The sequence below is a fragment of the Protopterus annectens genome, chromosome 16.part0, assembly GCF_019279795.1.
Source record: "Protopterus annectens isolate FY-2018-M chromosome 16.part0, PAN1.0, whole genome shotgun sequence".
Lineage (NCBI taxonomy): Eukaryota > Metazoa > Chordata > Ceratodontiformes > Protopteridae > Protopterus > Protopterus annectens.
The window spans coordinates 57,176,300-57,198,325 of NC_056750.1; the positions used below are offsets into that span (position 1 = coordinate 57,176,300).

Below are 22,026 nucleotides of genomic sequence, written 5' to 3' on the forward strand. Positions count from 1 at the left end.
AACCCTACACAAAACTCGCATATACACTATAATAACTACACTTGGTCTCTTAATAACAACATTCTTCTCAACTCTGCAGTAAAGGAAGAGATAGTCTCTGCCCTAACAGAGCTCAGCAATGACCCCCAGAACTCAGATATTCCATATGATATTCAATGGGCAGCATGTAAAACTACTCTGAGGAATATTCATTCAAAAATCCGCATACTTTAAAAAAATAAGAAAAGAGAAGGAACATGGCCTTATAGCTGAAATTAGAGAACTTTATTAACATAACTCATCAGATATACTCAAACATATATGCTAGCTACAAAAGCCAAACCCCAACATCAAGGGTCCAGGAGTACTTTAATAGTATTACTTTCCTAAAGCTAAACCAGGAACAGAAAAAATTTGTCTGACCCATTGACTCCGATAGAAATAGTAAAAGCAATTGCTAACCTCAAACCAGGGAAAGCTCCAGTTCCTGATGGTTTTTTCCCCCGATTTCTATAAAACTTTTAAAGATATCCTAGCATCCATTTTACTTAAGCTATATAATAATATTACTACTAATGGAATATTGGACCTTTATATAAACTTCTCCAAGACCATTTAATCCACAAAAATAACTTGGATAAATCAAACATTAATAACTACAGGCCAATCTCCCTAATGAATATTGACATAAAAATCTTATCATCCGTCCTAACTGAAAGACTTAAAAAAGTTATTCTATTCCTTATCTCTAAAGAACAAGCAGATTTTAAAACCAACAGGCACACATGGGATAATACTTTAACTATGGAAACCATGATCAACCTTAAAAAACCCAAGATTTACCATGATTCTCGATGCTTGTAAAGCATTTGACAGGGTTAACTGGAACTTCCTGTTTGCAGCATTATCCCATTATGACATCCTCCTCGAATTCAAATTCATTAACATCATCAAAATCTTATATAACAGTTCTTATAAACGGCTATTTATTAATAAAAAATTTTGGAACCAATACAAATCACAAATGGAACCAGACAAGGGTGTCCCTTATCCCCCCTCCTCTTTAATTTATACTTAGAACCTCTCTTTTTATCTTTATCACAAAAATCATACCACTCAATTCCCAGAATACTAAATACCAGAATATGTACGACCGCATTTGCTGATGACCTGAACCTATACTTTGAACATCCCCTTTCAGATACCAAAAAGCTAATCACTACATTGAATACATTTGCTCATATATCAGGCTATAAAATCAATCAAGACAAATACTGTATTTTCCCGATTAACCCCGTAGCTCATAGAGAATATATTTTTTCTGACTCTCCCTTTCATATGGTATACTCTTGTAAATATCTAGATATTTGCTATGATTACTCTTCACCTTCTATACTACATTCCAACTTAATGAAAGTATGGGCAGCACTATCCCAAGACATGTCCAGATGGCAACAGATTAAACTTCCTTTGCTATCTAAAACCTCCATTATTAAGATGAAGATCCTCCCAAAAATTCCTACCATTTCCATGCATCTCTGTCCACTATTCCCACTATATTTTTCTCCAAAATCCACAAAGCCTTTACGAAGTTCATCTGGTAGCCAAAAGCAGTAAGAATGTGATATCAAACACTCACACTCCCAAAAGATAAAGGCAGGCTTGGTCTGCTTGACCTACAACTTTATTATAGAATCTTACATGCAAATAGACTAATCAAAATTGCTAACTTCAAACCCAATAACCACATACGGTCCCCTCACCGGATTAAAATGTGGTTCAATCATGCCTTAAACAATAAACTTAACCCTAAAACTCTTCCTTTCATAGATCCAATAGGCCTTAAAGACCTAAAGATACATCATATCCTAAAAGAAAAAAATCAAATCCCTACATGAACTATTTAAATCTTTAAACCTGGAAAAAGCTTTTATTTTATTACAACCTATCCACCTAAACCCTAACTTTAAACTAGATAGAAAAATTATTAACTTTTCAGACTACACTGCAATCAAGGAATATATATTATGGGATATCCATAAACATAGAGATTTATCACTCACAAAACTATGGGAAACAATAAAGGTATCTATAGAGTACACTATAATACTGAGACAAATAAGGGAACTTATTGCCACTTTATCCCTTGACCACATCATAGAGAACACATATGTCAGTCAGGCCTCTAAATTAATGGCGGTTCTAGCCAGTAACAAGCACATGCTATCCATAGCGTATAAATTTATTAGCACAATTTTGCATCAAGATAAACTAGTTTTTGCTGATTACTGGAACAAACATGGAGTGAACCACTCAATGGAACAGAAATTAGCTGCCATTAATTCTACTCTCTCCTATTCCACTTTAAAAAAAAACTAATTTATACACAGTTTATGATCACCAATAATCTATATTTTACTCCTATCAAGTTAAATAAAGTTAATCTGAATATATCATCCACATACCCATGTTGCTCATATCCCTAAGTTGACATTCTCCAAATAATATGGTTCTGCAAATACTCCCACAGCATTTGGTGCTCCCTTAAGGTAAGACTTGAAAAAAATGGGATATCACAAATCAACCCTCTCATGGGAATTGGCGTTATTACATATCACAAACTTTAATATTAATAAACTAAAATCTCACATTCTAATCACCATCTGTCTATTAATTAAATTCTACATTACTAAAAATTGGGTGGACCATACAAAGATGTCTTGGAATGGTCTTAGGAACATGGCAGTTAAATATATTACCTCACAAAAACTCCTAATAGCAACTCCTCAGAAACGCATATACTTCAAAAAGTTCTGGAATACCTTATTTGAACCTTTAGCTGACAATTGATATCCTATTGAACCAAAAAGATTTAGGTTGAACACTCTCTCCTGTACTTGCCTCCAGAAATTCTGGTATGCCCTATTTGTCCCTGTAACTGATATTTAACATTCTACTGATCTGAGGTGGTTCAGTCTGAATATCCCCTCTCGTACTTGTTTCCGTAGTCTCTCCCGCCCTTTACATTACCTTGTGGTTGTGAGGCTTAGATCACAAAGTAGAATTTTTTTTCTCTTGGTTTGGCTTTATAGTTGACAAATAAGGTAAATAATCTAATTACAGTTATAATTTTATTTGCTCACAAATGTGTTTCTGTTTTCTTTTTTTTCTCATTCCATGTATCTCAGTGAGACATATTCAAGCAGCACTAGTATATATATTATATATAGTTATTATTTCATGATTATCCTACATTTGTAAATTCATTATAATTCTGCAATTGTTTGTATTGTTTCATGCACTGAAAAGCAATAAATACGTTTTGAAAAGAAAAAAAAGAATGGGTAATTCTGGTACTGTTTGTTTTGCAGATATGCAGGAGGTCCATCAGAGTGGGGTCTGACAATGCCCTGTATGCCAGGCATAGATCTCCCCTCAAAAGCCTGTAGGAGACAGATACAGGGATAAGGGACTTAAGGCAGTCTGCATAGGACATATTACTTATGCCTTGTATTCTTTTAATGAGGAACTTCTGTGCACATTCCAGTTGTTGATCTGCCTGGTTAGGTACATACCAAAGGGGGCATTGTACTCAATGATAAGTCTGATGAATGCTGAATACAGTAGAATAATGACTTCCTTGGATTTAGATGCCATACCTTTGTTGATAAGTTGCGCAACATAGAATGATGCCTCACCACTGTAGACATGTGATGATCAAAGGCTAGATTACTATCCATGTGTGTCCCTATGTCCCTGACTACTGGATCAACTCTAAGGGGTGTGTTGTCAATATAATAGTTATCAGGGAAGGATGACTTCCCAAAGGATACTATTATGCATTTCTTGGCATTTGTTTTAGTCCATGACCCTGACACCAGTTATTTGTCTGTGTCAGCCCTCCCGAAGAACATTTGTGTCAGTGTGAGATTCAGTGTCAGCTCCTAATTTGCAATCATATGCAAATTTAGTCAGCCAGAGACCATTGACATTGGCCTTGACTTCTGAGAAGTAAATGCCAAAAAGGAGCGGTCCAAGGACTAATCCTCGAGGGACTCCACTTGTGACTGGCCCCTTTGTAGAGTGAGACTTATAGGTCTGTAGTTTCCTGGGTCTGTAGATGGCTCACCTGTGTGCAGAGGGATGACTGTTGCCTTTCTATATTAATGAGGCACAAAGCCTGTTTGGAGTCTGCAGTTAAATAGTAATTCCAGAGACCCTGATATGTCATGTTTCCTGCTAGTTAGAAGTCATCCTGGAATATTGTCTGGACCCATTGATGCAGTGTTCTTGGTCTTATTGAGAGCATGAAGGACCCGTTCCCTAGTGATAGTAGGGAGAGTTATATTTGATGATATTAACTGAAGGAAGGCTGAGGGAGAGAGAGGAGTAACATTGGAGCTGAATTTATCAGCCAGGAAGTTTGATATATCTTCTGGCTCAGTCTATGTGGCTCCATTTAAAATGAGCTCTACACACAATTGTGTATTACCTTTGAGGTTGCAGACATAGCTAAAGAATGCTTTGTGGTTGTCTTTAGCCTGGGAGGCCAAACGTACCTCAAAGTTGGCTTTGGTAGACTTTATTTGTCCTCTGAGTTGTTTGCTTAGTTTAATGAGTGTTTTTATCCTGCTGGGTGCTGCACTTCCTAATTATTATCATGATTTTCTTCCTCCTGTTATACATCCGATTGATTTTGTGATTCCACCAGGGTGGCTTGTTTTTTGAGTTAGTTCTGTACTTCTTCCTGGTGGGTACAGCTGTCTCCATGCAGCTATTACCATGCTTGTACAGGGTTTCTGTGAACAGTTTGCATAGTCAGAAGTTTTCTCAGGGTTTATAGGGGCTTGAAATTTTGCCAGGTTCTCACTTAATAGCAGGAGGTTAGCCTTAGAATAGTTCCTGAATATTCCCGGTTTAGCTGGGGGTCCAGGTTTTATTTTTACTTCAGAGGAGACCATTTTATGGTCTGACTTTACCAGGGAAGTTATTTCAGTAGGGAGTGTACAGCACTCTCCCATATTAGTGAGGACCAGATCCAGTATGGTTGCACCCCTGGTTGGTGTATTGACTATCTGGTCCAGGGAGTTTGTGTTTACAAAACCCAGGAATCTCTGTACATGTATGTTTGATGTCATATAGGATTCCCAGTTAATAGTGGGATAATTAAAGTCACCCATGAATATGGATTGGGTTAGTTGGTTAGTGTTTCTAATAAGTTTAAATACATGGTATGGGTTTCCTGGGTCATAGAGGGGACCCTATAGCTTGCAAGGAAGTGGTATTGGATTTTTACCTGTTGTGATTTGAACATGGAGCAGGTCAAGTGCATTGTCCTGTTTGACCAGCCTTGAAGTATATTTATTTTTGATGTAAATAGAGACACTAGCACCTTTAGTCCCTGCTGTGAAGTTGCAGCTCTTAATGTGTAGAAGGCATTATAACCCTGCACTGTTGGTGTGCTGTCCACGGCTTTAAATCACGTCTCTGAGACTGCACAGACATCAGCATTCTCTGGGGTAAAGAGAGCTTCCAGGGAGTGGAGTTTTTTGTTTAGGCTCCTAGCATTGAGAAGTATTACCTTTAGATTTTCTTGGTTTTGATTTGCTATGTCGGAAGCACTTTCAGTATGGCATTGCCTAAAAAGGCACTATGGGGGAACACAATGTTTTAGCGAATATTTGAAAGCCTAGAGGGGAGAGGTGCAGACCATCCCTGGCAAAGCAGCATGGTCTGTTGACCATCTCCTTCCATACTGAGAAATATTGCACCCCCTTAGAATGACACCAGAAACTAAGCCAATTATTAAAGTCAATCATCTTTTGTTCATATTGTGGCATCATCCTTGGAGAAAGTAAAATGCTGCTCAATGCTAGGCTCATACCAGCCTGAGACACATATTCCGAAAGCTCTATAAAGTCTTTCTTCATATAGTTTAGGGACGTACATCTTAGGTAATTTACTCCCACATGGACTAGAACTGAGTCATATTGGTAACTGTGATCCAATGACCTGAGTGCCTGCATAATGTGGTGGATCCCAGCCCCTGATAAGCAACTGACCATAACATTCTCCTTACTCAGCCTGGTGAGAGGGACATCAGTGTGTCTCACAATGGAATCTCCAATGACTAGAATATTGGATTGTTTTGTGACTTGCCTTTTGGGCTTAAAGATAGAGACTCCATGAGATGTAACTCTATGTTGATATAGGTATAGTTTTGAAAGTGTGTTTGAGGCTGCTGAGGGTATTTCATGTGTGTGCTTTGTCTAGGTTTAGAAAGGGTACATGTAAGTGCCTCAGCATATGTGGGTCTATATGTCTGTTTTGAATTATGCGTGATGGGTGCAGCATGTGTACTACTGACAACCTTATTGACATTATGAGTACTTTTATGTGAGTGCTTTGCCTCCAGTGACATTGTGTAAATACAGCTCTCACATACCATATCAGTTTGTTTAAGAATTAACTGGTTGTCAGTAAAAATTTCTACATTACCTCAGGATCCCCATATCCACCAAGCCAATAACGGAGACAGTAGGAAAGTTCAAATCCATGGCAACAGACCATTTTATTGATTAGACTGTTGGAGTGAGAATATCACTTCATTTGATTTTAAAAATGAGACAAGCAGAAACATTTTAGCAGTGGTGGAAAACTGCTACCAAAAACTGTGCACTTGAGTAGGTTAATATTTGTCTGAAAAATCTACCATCATGCAAAGTAAATTAAATAATCCCAGTAGTCAGGAATCTGGGGACATATCTACATAGTAATCTGGCCTTTGACCAACATGAGCCAAAGTAGTAAGAAAGCGATACTATGTCACCGAAATTATAAGTAAAGGCGTGGTGTCCACGTCCACGGAAGTAACAGTATCACTCTATTGGGCTATTATCAAACCCATCATTGTGTATAATGGCCCTGTTGACATGTACCTGACCAGACTTATGCAGCAGATTGAATGCCTACAAAGCTTCCTTACCATGAGAATCAAACATATAAACACATTGTCTTATACAGGTCACCTTAAAGCATTATTTGTATACTCTGTCTCTTATAGGGCACTGAGAGATGATCTATGTCTGGCATACAAGGCATCCTTGGATCCAGCTCTGATGGACGTTTTGCACATCTGCAAAACAAACAAGATCAGATTCACTAGATCCAAGGATTTAAATTTTACTTCTGACATAAATAGCACAAGTTTTCACGACAGATATGTGTCTCAGAGAATCCCCATGCTCTGGAACAGGCTTCCCATCCATGTAAAGCAGAATCCATCCCTAACCCTATTTAAGTGTAACCTTGGCCATTGGAGTGGAAATAAGAAATTTAACCCAGGTCTGGCTCTCATGTCTCTGATTAACAGAAGCAAGCAGTAATGCCCAAACTACCATACCACACCCCCACATAACCTCTAGAAACTTCCTAATCAACATACCCTTTCCTAACAAATGCTCATGATTCATAGGGATACAATTAGGTTGGGCTGCATGGATAGGCATATAAAAGCCCTGGTGGTCATTAACCCAATATAAACATATGAACCTGTAATGGAATTCATCATATTCAGTCCTAACTGGTTGCTAACACCACCACAATGGATGCAGAATGACTAATTTGAAATATTTTGCAAAACATAAAAGCTAGAGAGGAGGAGGAGGAATTAAAGTTATGAAGGAAACATAAAGTCCAGTTATATTTAGGAGACCACAACTCCCAGAATGCAACATAAGTAAGAGGGAAATACAGGTTGTGTATCATCTGCATCAATCATCTGGTTCTGAGAGATGATGCAGGGATGCTGGGGAGAATGATGAAAAACAGAAATGCAAATTCAGAATCAGATTACTCAGAGCAGGTTGGTGTTGCATCATCAGATTAATTCCAAAGTCTTCTTCATGGTTCTGTTAACCTAGTCATTGGGTATAATAAATAATTCCTACAGCATAATTTTCAAGAAATAATGCCAGAAATGGAGACAGAGAAAAAATATGAATGGGGACAGTACTACCAAACAAACAAAAATTACTTTTCTTGCTTTTATTTATTTATTTTGTTTACCGGGATAGTCCGACTGGGTTAAAGAACCCATTTTCATTGGAGGCCCAGGAAGAAAAGCTCTACATATAGAAATACCCAGCAGTGCAGAGAAATTATAGTTGATACAAACATAAAATACAATATAAGATAATATAATATAATATAATATGCATCATTAGTAACAAACACAAAAGAAGTATTATAATCTAACAATACACCTGCAGGATAGTCACGGTATATAGAAATGATATGCTGATAAATTTATAGTACATATTACAGAGAGTTTTATACTTGAGAAGGTTTTTCTCTGAAGTAATTCACATATTATCATCCAACAAGTTTATGTAGACTGCAGAGTGGTTGGTACTTGTCCCAAATGGCCATTCTTGCATTATTCATGTATCTGGGTACAATTTAACTGATGCGAATATTTGTGACTACAACTGATTCCAACCATCTTCCCACAGTGACATCAGTGCATATGCGCATTTTAAACTATTAGAAAGTTGCATTTTGCTATATTTTTTAATACAGGCGATAAGATTTAAAAATTTTGGAGGCCTTTGATTGGCATTTTGATTCCACTGAGAATAACAGTATTTTTTTCTCTTGGTTTACTGAGAATAAAGATGCAATACATGCTTATAGTTAGAAATTTCTTGTCTTAAAACTAACAGAGATTTTAGGCAAGGTTTTTTAGACTTTTTCTGCGATGGTAAAGTTCAGAAGTGATTTTGTTTTTTTTTTTAGTTTAATAAACATAAAAAGAATATTATTTACAATGACTGGTGGATACTTTCAAAATTGGCTACGAATAAAAGTTAACTTTTAAGATGTTTGTTAAGGGAAACCATACAGTGATTATGCATGTTTCACAAAATTTTCAGGTGTGTTGATGTTTTGATCTGATATCCTCGGTGGTACAGCGGTAGTGTTGTTACCTCACAGCAAGAGGTTCTCCTGTTCGATTCTCGGCTGGAGTGCCTTCTGTGTGGAGTCTGCATGTCCAACCTGCAGTCGAGTGGCTTCCGAAAAACATGCGTGAATGGGTGTGCCTTCGCTGAAGGAAGGGCATCGGGCTGGCAACTCGGCACCATAAAAATCAACTGCCAATCTTTAGCAGACCGGAATTCTGCTGTGGAGACTCCTAACTGGGAAAAGCCGGAAAAGACAAAAGTGTTGATGCTTTGATGCACCTACACATAAAATAATTGTACTGGATAGTTATAAGAAACAATTTTCAAATTTCAGGACCAGCTGGGAAAAGGTTTATGTCTATTTTATGTTGTTAAAAAGACAAGTATTTTAATGTGAAGGGCTACAAAATGTTACTGTTTACATAAACTTCAGATGAAAATGGAGTCCTTTATGGGGACCTGTTATTTCCAAGTGTGCTTTTTTTTTCGCAGAATGTTGGCCTTGTTATATTTAGGACTTCCAGCACTTTCTAAGTAAAATATAAAGTTTAAGGTTGACTGGAGGTATACACCAGGGCTCCTTCTAAATATTAATAGTTTGTACACAAGTATTTGTATTGACATGACTGTGAGGCCTTATCGTGTTTATTAGGACTGGCCTTATCGTGTTTGTTAGGACTGGCCTTATCGTGTTTATAAGGACTGGCTCTTTTGTCCCTTTTCAATGGAGACTCTCGGAGAAATGCTACAGCACAAGGACATGTTTAGGCTACATATTAAAGCTGCATTTTTCATCCATACAGTTTCTTATAGAAGCAATATATTTTGTATAGAGGAACAAAATGATATTTCTCAGTAGATTGTCAGGCTTAGTTTCTTTTTAGAGAGTATTTTTGTTTGTTTTTGACAGTGACTTGAATCACTATATTAAAGGTACAGCTATGCAAATGTAATGGTGTTTTATTTTTTATGAAAATAATGACATCCTTCTTTTTTTAAAGAGTATAGTTTACACTATTATCATTATATAAATGATTTAGTTTTGGTGTGCAAGGAGGTGCATGTGGGGGATTCTGTTGAATGCAAGGTACTAACAAAAAAAATCATACTGCATTCTTTTTAGTTTAATACACAATGTTTCCAGCTCTTTTTTTTTTTTTTTCAGCATTTGGAAAAACAGTAGGAACATTATTTGCTACATTTCTTCAGTCTGGCTCCCTACAATGGTGTGGCCAGCGTTTTAAACAGCCCCCTAACAACCTTTTCTATAGTGTTTTTGTCACAAAATGTAGGTTTCTGTATCCAATGATTATCTGAATTGCAAGAAGTTGCATTCTTTAAAAACACAGCAGTGACACCTTTCTGAAGGAAGGCAGTACTGTATCATGTAGAATTACCTTGTAACTTTGTGAACAAAGTTGTCATGTCTCTCCCACAACCATCATTTTTTTGTTGTCCTAGGTAATATTAATACCTTTGGTCAGGAGAACTTTGTGCTGTTCATTCACCATTGTAGTAAAAAAAAAACACACAAACTCTGAAAACAAAGTAAAAAATAAATTAGGTGACTAAAAAATAACAAACACAATGTGTATAATTTATTGATTACTTTTAAGAAATATGACTGAAATAATAATGTGGCTAAATTAGATGTTATTTAAACCATTTCATTCCCTTGTGTTTCAGTAGTCTGATAAAGTTATGTCGTGTGACCATAAATGAAAGCACGTATTGTGTTTTTCTTTTATTTGTTTTTACCATGATGCTTAAAGTGACTACTTGCCATAGCTGATTTTTTTAATAGTTTTATTTTCGTAACATAATATAATGTTTGGAGTGCTAAAGTTAAAGTTAATGTAGTCAGGTGTAACTTGATACTAATGAGCAATGATTCTCATAATAAAATCCTGTACAGACACCCATGTATGACTTTTAAGAGGGGTAGAAATTCTGCCAGACTTTTAAGTTCATCAAATGACGGGGTAGAAGTCTGTCAGAATTTATCATACATAGTCACTTTCTTAGACCATTCTGACAGATTTTAAGTTAACTAAACCTCATGGGTAAGTCTGATATGGTAACCGCAGTATCTCTGCAAGTTTTAGATAGTTTTAATGTTTTAAGTAAAGACATATGCATTGTTAATGACAGCTTTTCCTGTATTTTTAAATGTGTAATGTATGGTATTCAATATCCATGTAAACTTTTCTATATAGACAAGACCATTAAAAGATTAGACATGAGGGGGTACAAGAACACATAAGAGACACCAAAAATAAAAAGGTAAAAAGTTCCTTGGCCTTCCATTATAAACAAGTGCATTCTGGTGCTGTTAATTTAAGAGCGTGCTTTAGAACACATTTTTCATGATAGTTTAGAAATTTCATTAAACATTTCCTTGAAGAAGAGAATACTTTAAAATACAATTCTTTGAATCCTCATCTGTTTAAAATGTAATTAGAGATGCCTGTATGTTTAATTATTGTAATGATTTTATTGGCCTTTTAACTGTCGTTTCTATTTGATTGTGTTTTTGGTCCATTAGTTTATTAGTTTCACCACTGAAGGAATTTTTCTGAACTGCTAGAGAGATTGACTGTTTGCAAAGGATGTGGTGTTCAATACATGTTTTTTTTTTTTTGGGGGGGGGGGTCTATATTATGTTATCAAAAAGGCATTACAGCAAATGCCTTTTCATCAACCCCTGAACAGCGAACCGCCAATTACGCAAACGGCCAATTCAGAGATTTTTTTTCCTAGGGAAAATAATCGCTTGGCTGACCTTGAAAGAAACCTCACTACAAACATTTCAAACCTCCCCCTAACTAAATATATCAACTCCAAGATCACACTACTTTGGGGAAAGGGGCAAATTCACGATGATGGCCGAGCGATTTTTTCCCCAAGGACAAAAACACTGAATTGGCAGTTTGCGTAACTGGCAATTCAATGTTTAAGGGTCGATGAAAAGGCATTCGCTGTAATGCCTTTTTGATAACATAATATAGATCCATTTTTTCAGTACTGTTTTACAGTTATTTACTGAATATTTATTGTTTTAGAAGCATAGTTGAGATTTTATTGCTTTTTCACCTTTTTCTATCAATGTCCCTGGGATTTTTTGGACTAATAGACTTTTGTTTTTTGTTTGTTTTGCTTCCAGGATGCTACACAACAACTTGCCTTTGTCATCACAGTCTTTGTAGCTCTTGGAGTTTTTCTCCTCATCTTCATCTTGGCCCTCCAGGAGTCAGTGTTCCAGAAATGCAGGTTAGGCTTTTCTGTGGTCATCTGGGCCTGCCTGATCACCATGGGGTATACTTTCATCTTCACAGATGGAGTCGTCATGGCTTGGGACCAGGTAAGACATTACAAAGCCTTCATTCTGTATGTACAGCCAAATGTAAGGAAGGTCACAAAATATTTCTAGTCAAAGAATTCAGTTCTATAAAAGAATCATTAGATAGATGTAGGTTCTTCTGGAGAGTGAATAAGTGTTTTTTGTCTGTTTTGTTTATTATAAGGTAAATAAGAGGAATACAGTGCCAAGTTTATTTTGCTGTTCAGCTATTTCTGATTGTACATCATATTTCCGCCTAAGCTTTTGCCCGGTTATTTTGCGTCTGAATTCTTCCTCAGTTTCCTTTTTCCCCTTCCTCCTCCACTTACTTCTGTCATCATGATATATGTCAATGTTTGCATCTCTCAGTACTTTATATCCTGCCCCATTACATTATTAATCAGGAGCTATGCATGCCATATGCGATTTCAAAGACGGTAGATTTTTCTTACTTTATTAGTCTTATCACATTAAATTAGCCTACAGTATTAGCAAGGTTATGTTAACCATTTGCTTCTCTTCTTTTTGAGATGTGACACTCATGTTTCCCTGTATATTGCCTGCAAGCCACCCACCTGATTAGAGCTTACTCCAGTGATGAACAGACAATAACTGAGAAGATTAGAACCCATGTGCACAGTGACTTTTTACAGTGCACAGTTTACAGACAAGCATATAAGCAACCATACAGATATTTATTTGTTAACTATTTAAGTATGACTGAGTTATATGAATTGTTGTAGTTGAAACAGCTAACTTACCTTAGACTCAACTGATCTTACATAACAGTATTCTGTTACTCTATACCCATGTGACCCTTGTAAAAAGAATGTCTCAAAGTAACAGCTGTTGATGGTTAACATTTTAAAATCAGTCAATTGTTCAGCCTAAAGGCAACAAATTCAGTACCTAATTGCTGTCAGCACTAGTATAGGGAGAACATTTCTTCCTTCTGGACCTGCAGTCAAATTTCTTTGCAGTCATTAATAGGTAGTTCCACTAAAGGATACATATGTGCATAGGTAGGTACTAGGATATCTGCCCGAGAGCATTTAAAAGCCTAGCCAGAGTGTGTCAGCTTTTGCCGCCCCATTGATTAATTAACTAATCATCTGTCAAGCAGAGCCAATGAAGTGATCCCAGGGGTGTATTTTCTGTTACCCATCCACTCGTTGAGGTTTCTCTTGAAGAGTGCTAGTGAGGGGCTCTGCCTGATGTAGTTAGGAATTTTATTCCAAAGCATGTGGAGTCTCTGTGACAGGAATCTATCCCTCTGACATGTTCTATTTATTGTTGTGGTGAGGTTTAGCTCACTAGAGCGCATGGCTTGCAGTGACTTGGATTACAATTTTATTACTCTAAGAGTCAGAATTTAGGATGTCAGTATAATATCGCAATATAATGTGCTAGTGATATACAGAATCCCTCAGTTGTACCCAAGACCTTAGGTTGAACAGTATTGATCTACTAATGAAGTATAACAATTTAAGAACTGTTGGGTTACGACTGCTAAAACTAAATCACAAATATATTGAGGTAAAAACAGCACCCACTAAATAATTGCAGTAATGCAAACCTTTCTTCCAGTATGAAGTCATGAACTCCTCATGATAAGGTACGTTTTCCTTTGGTGCTGGCCTAAAATTAAACACGTGGATCAATCTTTGCTTCAAACAATGAGCAGGTGTCATAAAACTGAACCTTTCCTGTAGTGGTCTGCATGAGATCTGAGAAGGAGCAAAATAGTCTATTTTACCAATGAGGGGACTGTGAAAGAAAGAAAAAGAAAGATTTTTTGTTGTATTTCTGTACATAATATCCAAGATTCTACATTGATTTCTTTTTTAATGCCACATACTATTGTATCCACCTGTTACATTTTTCATTTGTTTGTCGTCTTTCCATCATACTATTGTATCCACCTGTTACATTTTTCATTTGTTTGTCGTCTTTCCATAACTGTTGTAAACGTTTTTTTTTCTTCAAACTTAACTTATGTCTTGAATTAAAAAATCCTCCTGTTATATTTACTTCTTTTCCTATTTTATTTATCATTTGTCTGTCTGCATTTCTGTTTGTTCATTATTTAACTTGTGGGTGGACTGGTACAGGACCTTTGTCAGTCACTTCCAGATCATACGGTTAAGTCGTAACAATTACATGCATTGAAAACCGTATTGACACAAGAAAAAAATACAATATGATATAAAGAAAGGTGTGAATAAATGCAGGTGAGTATACATGGCTGCGATCGGCCTATGAATAGTATAAGATATTTTATCAGATATGAGAAAAGCATATAGTAATGTTCTAATGCAAAAGATTCTAAGGAAACCATTATAATAAAAATAGAGACAACATACATTAATGGTCTAATATGTGGAGTTCTAATAAAACACTACAGTAAGAATAGAAACAACACAGAGTAATGGGCTTATACATAGAATTCTAAGGAAACATATTAATGTAAATATCTATGACTGTGGTTTTCAGTTTATTCCCCATTAAAATAGTGTAACTTGCTCATACAGTTAGAAGTAAAGGAGATCGGGCTGGAGGAATAGGAGGGAAAACCGAGAATGTGAGAATCGGTAGTAAATATACATGAGAAGGAAAGTGAGAATTTAGGGAAACTGAAGGAAAAAAGGAAAAAAACATCTGCAGAAATGAAGGTAAGATAGTGCAGTGATACAGCTGCCTTGTAGTTTGTGTTTATATTGCCTGTTAAGTCAGGTGTTTTATAGACTAGAAGGTTCCACATTGTTTCCGGTGACAAACCTGAGTCCACCTAGGAGTTATCAGATGTTGTATTAATTTGGGTTTGAAGCCCTTTAACTTGTCTGTTTTTGTAAAACTGATAGCCTGTTCCAAAGTTTGAGAGTACAGAAGATTAGTCCAGATAAAATGGAGGAGTAAAGACACCTTGTTGAAGTTTCAAGTAGTTTATTTGGTTAAGTAGGTAGGTGGATGAGTGTATTGGTAAGAACACTCACCCATTAACCTACTTATTTACTTATTCGTCCCACAGGGAGGGTATCACAGATACAGTCTCTTAGATCTGCCAGGTAAAGTGATTTTATCTGGACTAATCCTTTGCACTCTGTTTCTTTCTAGTCCTGTCACCCTCTGGGTCACAGGTGTATTTAAATACAAAGTATTATAAGTAGCACATGTTTTCTGCTTCAAAGTCAGTTGGCATACCTGGAACAGAGAGCATGTCCTGCAGCATTACCTGACATTGTGGTGGCCAGAGTATACCTCTCTGCATGGTGAACACTGTTGAAAGATGATTGTAGGGATGGGCAATTCTTTGGGTTTTGAATAAAATTCTGGGTGTACAACTGTGTGTAGATTAGCTGCTGTGGTAGTTATAGCTATTGCATTTGTTTTAAGGCAAGACAGTGGTGAGTACTATATAAAAGATTATAGCAAATGTTGTTAATTTGTTGTAGCATGCTTCTAACTTTTTAAGTTTGCAAGCATGATGCATATAGCAGTGAGGGAAGAGGTAGGATTGAGCAATGGTTTTCCGCAAAAAGAAGTCCCATTTATGTGCGTGTGTGTGTGTGTGTGTGTGGGTGTGTGTATGTGTTTGTGTGTGCGCATGTGGGTGTGTGAGGGGTCAATATTATATATTTGAACTTTAAAAAGCCCACCTGCACCCCCCACAACCCCCCTACTTAAATATACCAAGTCCGCAATCGCACTTCAGTGCAGAAAAGGCAAATTCTCCCATTCTGCACTGAACAAGGCCGTTACGTTTAACCTTCGAACTCTTGAAATGTCGGTCATATGGTGTTGACCATATGACATTCGACATTTCAAGGGTTCAGAGTTCTAATAAGAACCCTATGTGAGTGTGTGTGTGTGTGTGAGTATTTTTGTGAGTGTGTGTGTGTACACGCACACGCACACACACACACACACACACACACACACACACACACACACACACACACACACACACACATACACAGGCACACACATGCACACCTGTAAACTGCTATAAACAGGTATTCTATAGTCACGTTTAACATTTATTCTTGCTCTGTTTTCTCAGGTGTCGTTTTTCCTCTTCATCACATTCATCGTGTACACGATACTACCTGGCTGCACAAGGCTTGCTTTGATCGGTGGCATCCTCTCATCTGTGTCCCACATCATTGTACTCAGCATCTACCTCTCTGTCACTAAGGCGGTACCCAACAAAACTAGTCTTGTCTTTCAGGTAAGGAAACATAAGAGACAATGATGCAACATTTATTCTATATGTCTTTAGAGCTCACAGAAACAGGAGAATGAAGCTTTTGATACATTTGTAAGTGATGTAATGAATCAGTACTTCACCACTTTAGTTATGATGTGCCACTTTTTTTAGTTGACTCATGCCTTTATATCTTTCTGTTGGTAACACGCTCATGGCAAAATACCTGTTGTTATAGTGAAGTACATCCTTCATTTTGAGTTCTGATAATTGTGGCAATAAGTACCCCATGTGTGTAACTTAGCATGCACCATGTATATCTCAGTGTATACGTTTTAAAAATAATTTATTTACTTTGTGAAATGAAGTGCTCTACAGTTTAATCAAAAACAGAATATTTACCATGCCTGATGGTTCTGCATTTTGCTAAATTGCTCTTTTAGTAAAATGATTGGTTGAATTTTCTTTCCTTACCTCACACTTTCTGAGATTTGAAATCTATGTTGCTGGAGAAGGGCTATTTTTTGGAAAATGATGTACAATTTAATTGGTATGAAAGCTGTCAGCCCTGCTAGCTAGAATTTTGTAAATAATTCTATGTTATTGGTGAATAGTAATATAGTTTGTATGCTTGCCTTAGAAATTTAAGTAAACTGTATGTTATGTGCTGAGGTTCAAAAATGTAACCACAGTATACCCTGCTGGAGAAGAGCAAAACTGTAAGAAAATAAGTTTAATTGTTTATGATAGTGGTTATCTCAGTTTGGAGACAGAATGTGTGCAGCTAGAAATTATTTCTATTGTCTGGAAACAGAAATAATTAGAGGTTTCCAAGGTAAAAGTGTTTAACAGTTTTATGACTTCCAGTTGCAGTCAAGCTTCTAAAAGATAAGTATTTTTAACACAGAGGTGTTTTATTTTAAGTTTCTTTTAGCCTGGGAACTAAAGGCAGAGGTGACAAGAATGATGTAATCTGAGATAACCCAACAAACTGTTTGATAGTAATTTAAGAATTAACTCAGAGAGAAAGTATATACATTTTGTATCTTGTCTTGGATCTGAAAACATCCATTCAGCACTTGTATTTGCCTGGATCTGTAAGTAAGTTATTTAGAACATAGTTTCTCTTAGAGATGGTAGGAATATAGTAAGATCAGTCTAGGAGTTTTCTGTATTAATGTGAGACTGTCCTGCAATGTTTTTTTTAAGTATTTCCTGTGATTCTGAACTCTGTTGTCACTGTGTTGAGTTATTGAGTATTGTCTTGTGCTTTTATTATTTATTATTAAATATATTTAATCCTTTTAATTGTGGCTGGTTTGTTTAGAGATATTTAAGTTCTTAGGGTACTCGCATATGTATTTGTTGACTCTGTACAGGCCACTGTTAAATAGCCTTAAATGTTTGGTCACACTTACCATTTGGATAATAGTAACATTACACAGTAGAATTGGTCACCCTTTGGGAAGGGTCTTATAGTAGCTGATAAGTAAGGGTGGTTAGTGGCAGTGATTACTAACTTATAGTCTGGGCAGAAGGGGCATATCTAGTAAACCTGTGCCAGCCTTCCCCGAGAGTGTCTGTGTGTTTGTATATAAATCAAATCTCAAAGTGTGCTTGTGTGTGTGTCAGCTACTTGGGCAGGGACACGAAGCACTGGTTAGACAGAAAGGGTGCTGGAGGTTTGGGCTTGACCACTTGGCTGAGATCTTAACTATATAGCTGTGCCAGTGAGTAGTCTTATTGGGGATCTGGAGAGAAAGGGAGAAACCGGCCTCAGACTGACTGTGATCCCTTTGTGCTGTTCAGGGAAACTGTGCTTTACTGTGTGTGTATTTGTTATCTTCCAAATGTGCACATCCCTCACTGGTGCTAGTGGTGAGGATTGAGGCTCTTTGATTACTCCTTGATTACTGGAACAATGCAGGGGCATCACACTTGGCTATTAGCCATTTTGTACTAACCTGGTCAGCAAAGGAGAAGTAAAATATATATATATTTAATACGCAAGTCCTTCCCTGCAACTGAAACCTTGAAAATGAGGTGACAGTCTGGGAATAAATTAGCCAAAGTAAAAATGAAGGATCAAAATTCAGTAGATAACTTACAAAGTTAGAGGTGTGCTACAACAAATTAGCAAAACTTGTCAATGGATGATGTGCAGATGTTGTGATGTATTATGCAGTTTGGGCTATATAGAACAGATGTAGAAGACATAAGAAATGTGATATTTTAGAATCAAATAGGGAAATCAAAAAAATTACTTTCTTAATTGCCACTGTTTTTATACAGAAGGACAAGAAACCTTAAGGAATTGTTTGAATAAAAGAACAATAACATCAGGATTATAATTAGAATGAGATGTGTTAGAACGTTGAATTACCAAAACGTCATAACATCGATCCCAAATGAGAGAAATGACACAATATCGAAGTGCTACAAATGCAAATAAGTAAAATATTGTAGAATGCAAGTGGGTGTTTGTGTGACATCATAGTACAGCTGGGATTTGAGCTTTGCCCAGTGTCAGCTGTATAAGTAGCAGGGCCTGTGGAAGGTGCAAAGGACCTTGTCCCATACAAAAACTTGTGTCGGCGATGTTTTGAATTTCACTTTTGCGGCACTTCGATATTGTGTCGATATCGTGCCATTTTTCTCATTTGGGATTGCTGTCATAAACATCATTGTTTTGGTAATATAACAGTCTAACATAAATCCATTTAGGTGTAACGATTTAACTGTTTGAGTTTGTTAGGAATAGGAATATTGTTGTTCATTCTCCTACAAGAAGAATTGTGCTAATGTGACTGCATTAGTCAGGAACTGAACTGAAGGGTTAGTTACTTAAAGTATAAATGTGTTTGTTATGTGGACCAAAGCACAACCTTGACAACTGAAGGGGTGACCATAAGTTCACCCCAGGGGGCGGCACCTATGTCCCTTATGAATAGGGGTAGTCGGTGCTGATCAAAGAATCGTTCTGCTCACAATGACCATCTAACTATGGTCAATTAGGGTACATGTTTTTTTTATATGGCTAGGCTTGTAAAGGTCTAGCGCCATTAGCCTAGTAACCTCCTATGAACCCATGAACCTACGAACATAGCTTTAAATTTAGAATAAAGGAACATATTTCAGAATTAATAAAGAAAGTAGAAACTAACATTTTATACACATAGTAAATATGCATATAAAAATGAAGAATTCAAAAGTTTGGTTTTATTGAATAACATATGACAGGTAGAATTTCAAGAAATGGACTGGTGTGTGCAGAATTAGAATATGGCAGTTACTGGTCCCAGTAACACAAATGAATTAGAATGTAATGGTGCAGCGTGTTTGAAACCCAGCCTCAGAAAGAATGCAAAAATAAGTTTTAATTTACATTATGTGCCCTGCAAAATGTTGATTATTCTTTTCTTTATATTTTAGAGTACTTTAAATAGCAATTAATAAGTTTTTGACCAGAGTTTCATTAATCATTTTTAATACAATGGTCATGTGATTTTGTTTGAATTGGCTTGTGTTTTCTGAAGAAAGGCTTGCACTCTGGAAGCAAGTGCTTGCAGTCTAGATTTTTAAGTCAAGTACAGTTTAATCAAAGTTGTTAATTTAGCATTCTTGCAATTCATGTTGTGGTATAATTCATCGTTAGCTAATCTGCCAACTATTATGCAATGGACTACAGATAACAAAGAATTCTGTAACTGTTGTTGACACCTAAATAATGGCTGAAAAGAATGACAGAACTGGACTACCCTCTTAGAGTGCCCAAAGCAAACAAACAGATACATATAATATAAGTATATTCCTAACATTTCCCCTTCAACTGGGTATCTCAAACTGAAAAAGTCTTAAAGTGTTAAATCATCATCACCATCATCATCAACCTCCTTTTTCTCAGTTTGTACATTGCATCCGGGTGTTGTGTCAGTTGTCGCCACCTCTCTCTATTCAGTGTTACTGTCCTACCTTCTTCAAAACTCATGCATGATTGTCACACATCTGCTATCACACAATCCACCACCTTTCTGTTGGACACCCTTGTTTCCTCTTGCCTTCTTCCTGTCTGTCCCAAATCTTCATCACCAGATTGTCATCTACTTTTCCAAACATGTGCCTGAATTATCATTATCTGTACTCTTTGACTTTTTCTGCAGTTGGAGTTACTTTGGCTTCTGCTCTTATGCACTATTTTCTTCATCTGTCCCACAGTGTGCATCCTACCACACATCTCAGCCACTTCATGTCTATCATCGTTGGCTTCCTCAGCTGCTCTGCCTTTACTGCCCAGGTTTCTGTACCATACAGTAGTACTGGTCACGCCCCTGGTTTGTACACATTACTCTTCCTCATCTTTGGCATTCTTCTGTCATATACTACACCTGATACTCTACGTCAGTTGGCTGCAGCCCCTCTGATTTTAGCTTTGAGCTCCTCATTCAGACTTCCCTTCTCCTCATCCACCCCTCCCAGATACTTGAACCTATTAACCTGTTCCACTATCTTCCCTTCTATGTCAATTCTCGGCTTTTTTTGAATTCCTCCATTTGCTGCCATTACAATTGTCTTATCTGTGCTCAGTTTCATCCCAGGTGCCTTCAGTTTTGTATTCCATTCCCCTATCATTTGCTGAATGTCTTAAAGTTTTAGAGTGTTAAAGTTTATCTGAAACAATTTAATGATTAATTAAGATGAGTGGCACTGTAAATATATTCTGTTTCAGTGATATCCTGTTCTCTTTTTTACAGCTGCTCTAAAACTGACCTTGACTACTTATGCACAAAGAGTAACAAAGTATAACTTCTTTAATGTCATGAAATAAAGCTCTTTAAGCCAAGTCATTTTCACAGTTCCTAATTAATACAGTCACCTTGGCACCAAGAACAGATAGTTGTATGATTTATCTTTGGGGGACTAGATCTGGTGACTGTTACTTAATCTTGAAATGAGGATGGTATAGACTCACCCAAGACAGCAACTCCCATTAACTTACAGAATAATGTTCTTTTAGAACCTTTCAGTTGTCGGGCGGCCACGGTGGTGCAGCGGTTAGCATTGTCGCCTCACAGCAAGAGGTTCTCCGGTTCGATCCTTGGCTGGGGTGCCTTCTGTGCAGAGTCTGCATGTCCTCCCTGTGGTCATGTGGGGGTCCCTCCGGGTGCTTCGGTTTCCTCCCACATCCCAAAGGCATGCTGTAGGTGGATTGGACACTCTAAATTGGCCCTAAGCATGTGTGTGCCTTCCGTGGAAGGTTGGGCGCTGGGCTGGCAACTCAACACCATAAAAACTCTACTTCCAATCATGAGTGGACAGGTGATGTGCTATGGTGACCCCTAATGGGGAAATGCTGAAAGAAGAAGAAGGAGAACCTTTCAGTCATCATTCTTGGTATGTCAAGTGAATTCAAGGGTAATTGATTTCTAGTCATGCACTGTTGTTGTTTGTGAAAGGGGACTATATTCAGTGGTTCATTCAATTGTGTGTAGAATGCAGGTGGTTAGTGATATTAAGTTCACAGGCAGTTACTAAGCTTGCAG

The 22,026-nt window shown here is 37.1% G+C and overlaps 1 protein-coding gene across 3 annotated transcripts in view; it reads left to right on the forward strand.

Annotated features, from left to right (window-relative positions):
- LOC122790732 (adenylate cyclase type 2-like) overlaps nucleotides 1-22,026 on the forward strand; it is a 1,393,058-nt gene that overhangs the window by 716,929 nt on the left and 654,103 nt on the right. For all 3 annotated transcript variants that reach the window (XM_044058316.1, XM_044058314.1, XM_044058315.1), the window contains exons 3-4: nucleotides 12,106-12,303; nucleotides 16,343-16,510. In XM_044058316.1, coding sequence (XP_043914251.1) covers nucleotides 12,106-12,303; nucleotides 16,343-16,510 — 366 coding nt within the window. The remainder of the gene's footprint in view (nucleotides 1-12,105; nucleotides 12,304-16,342; nucleotides 16,511-22,026) is intronic.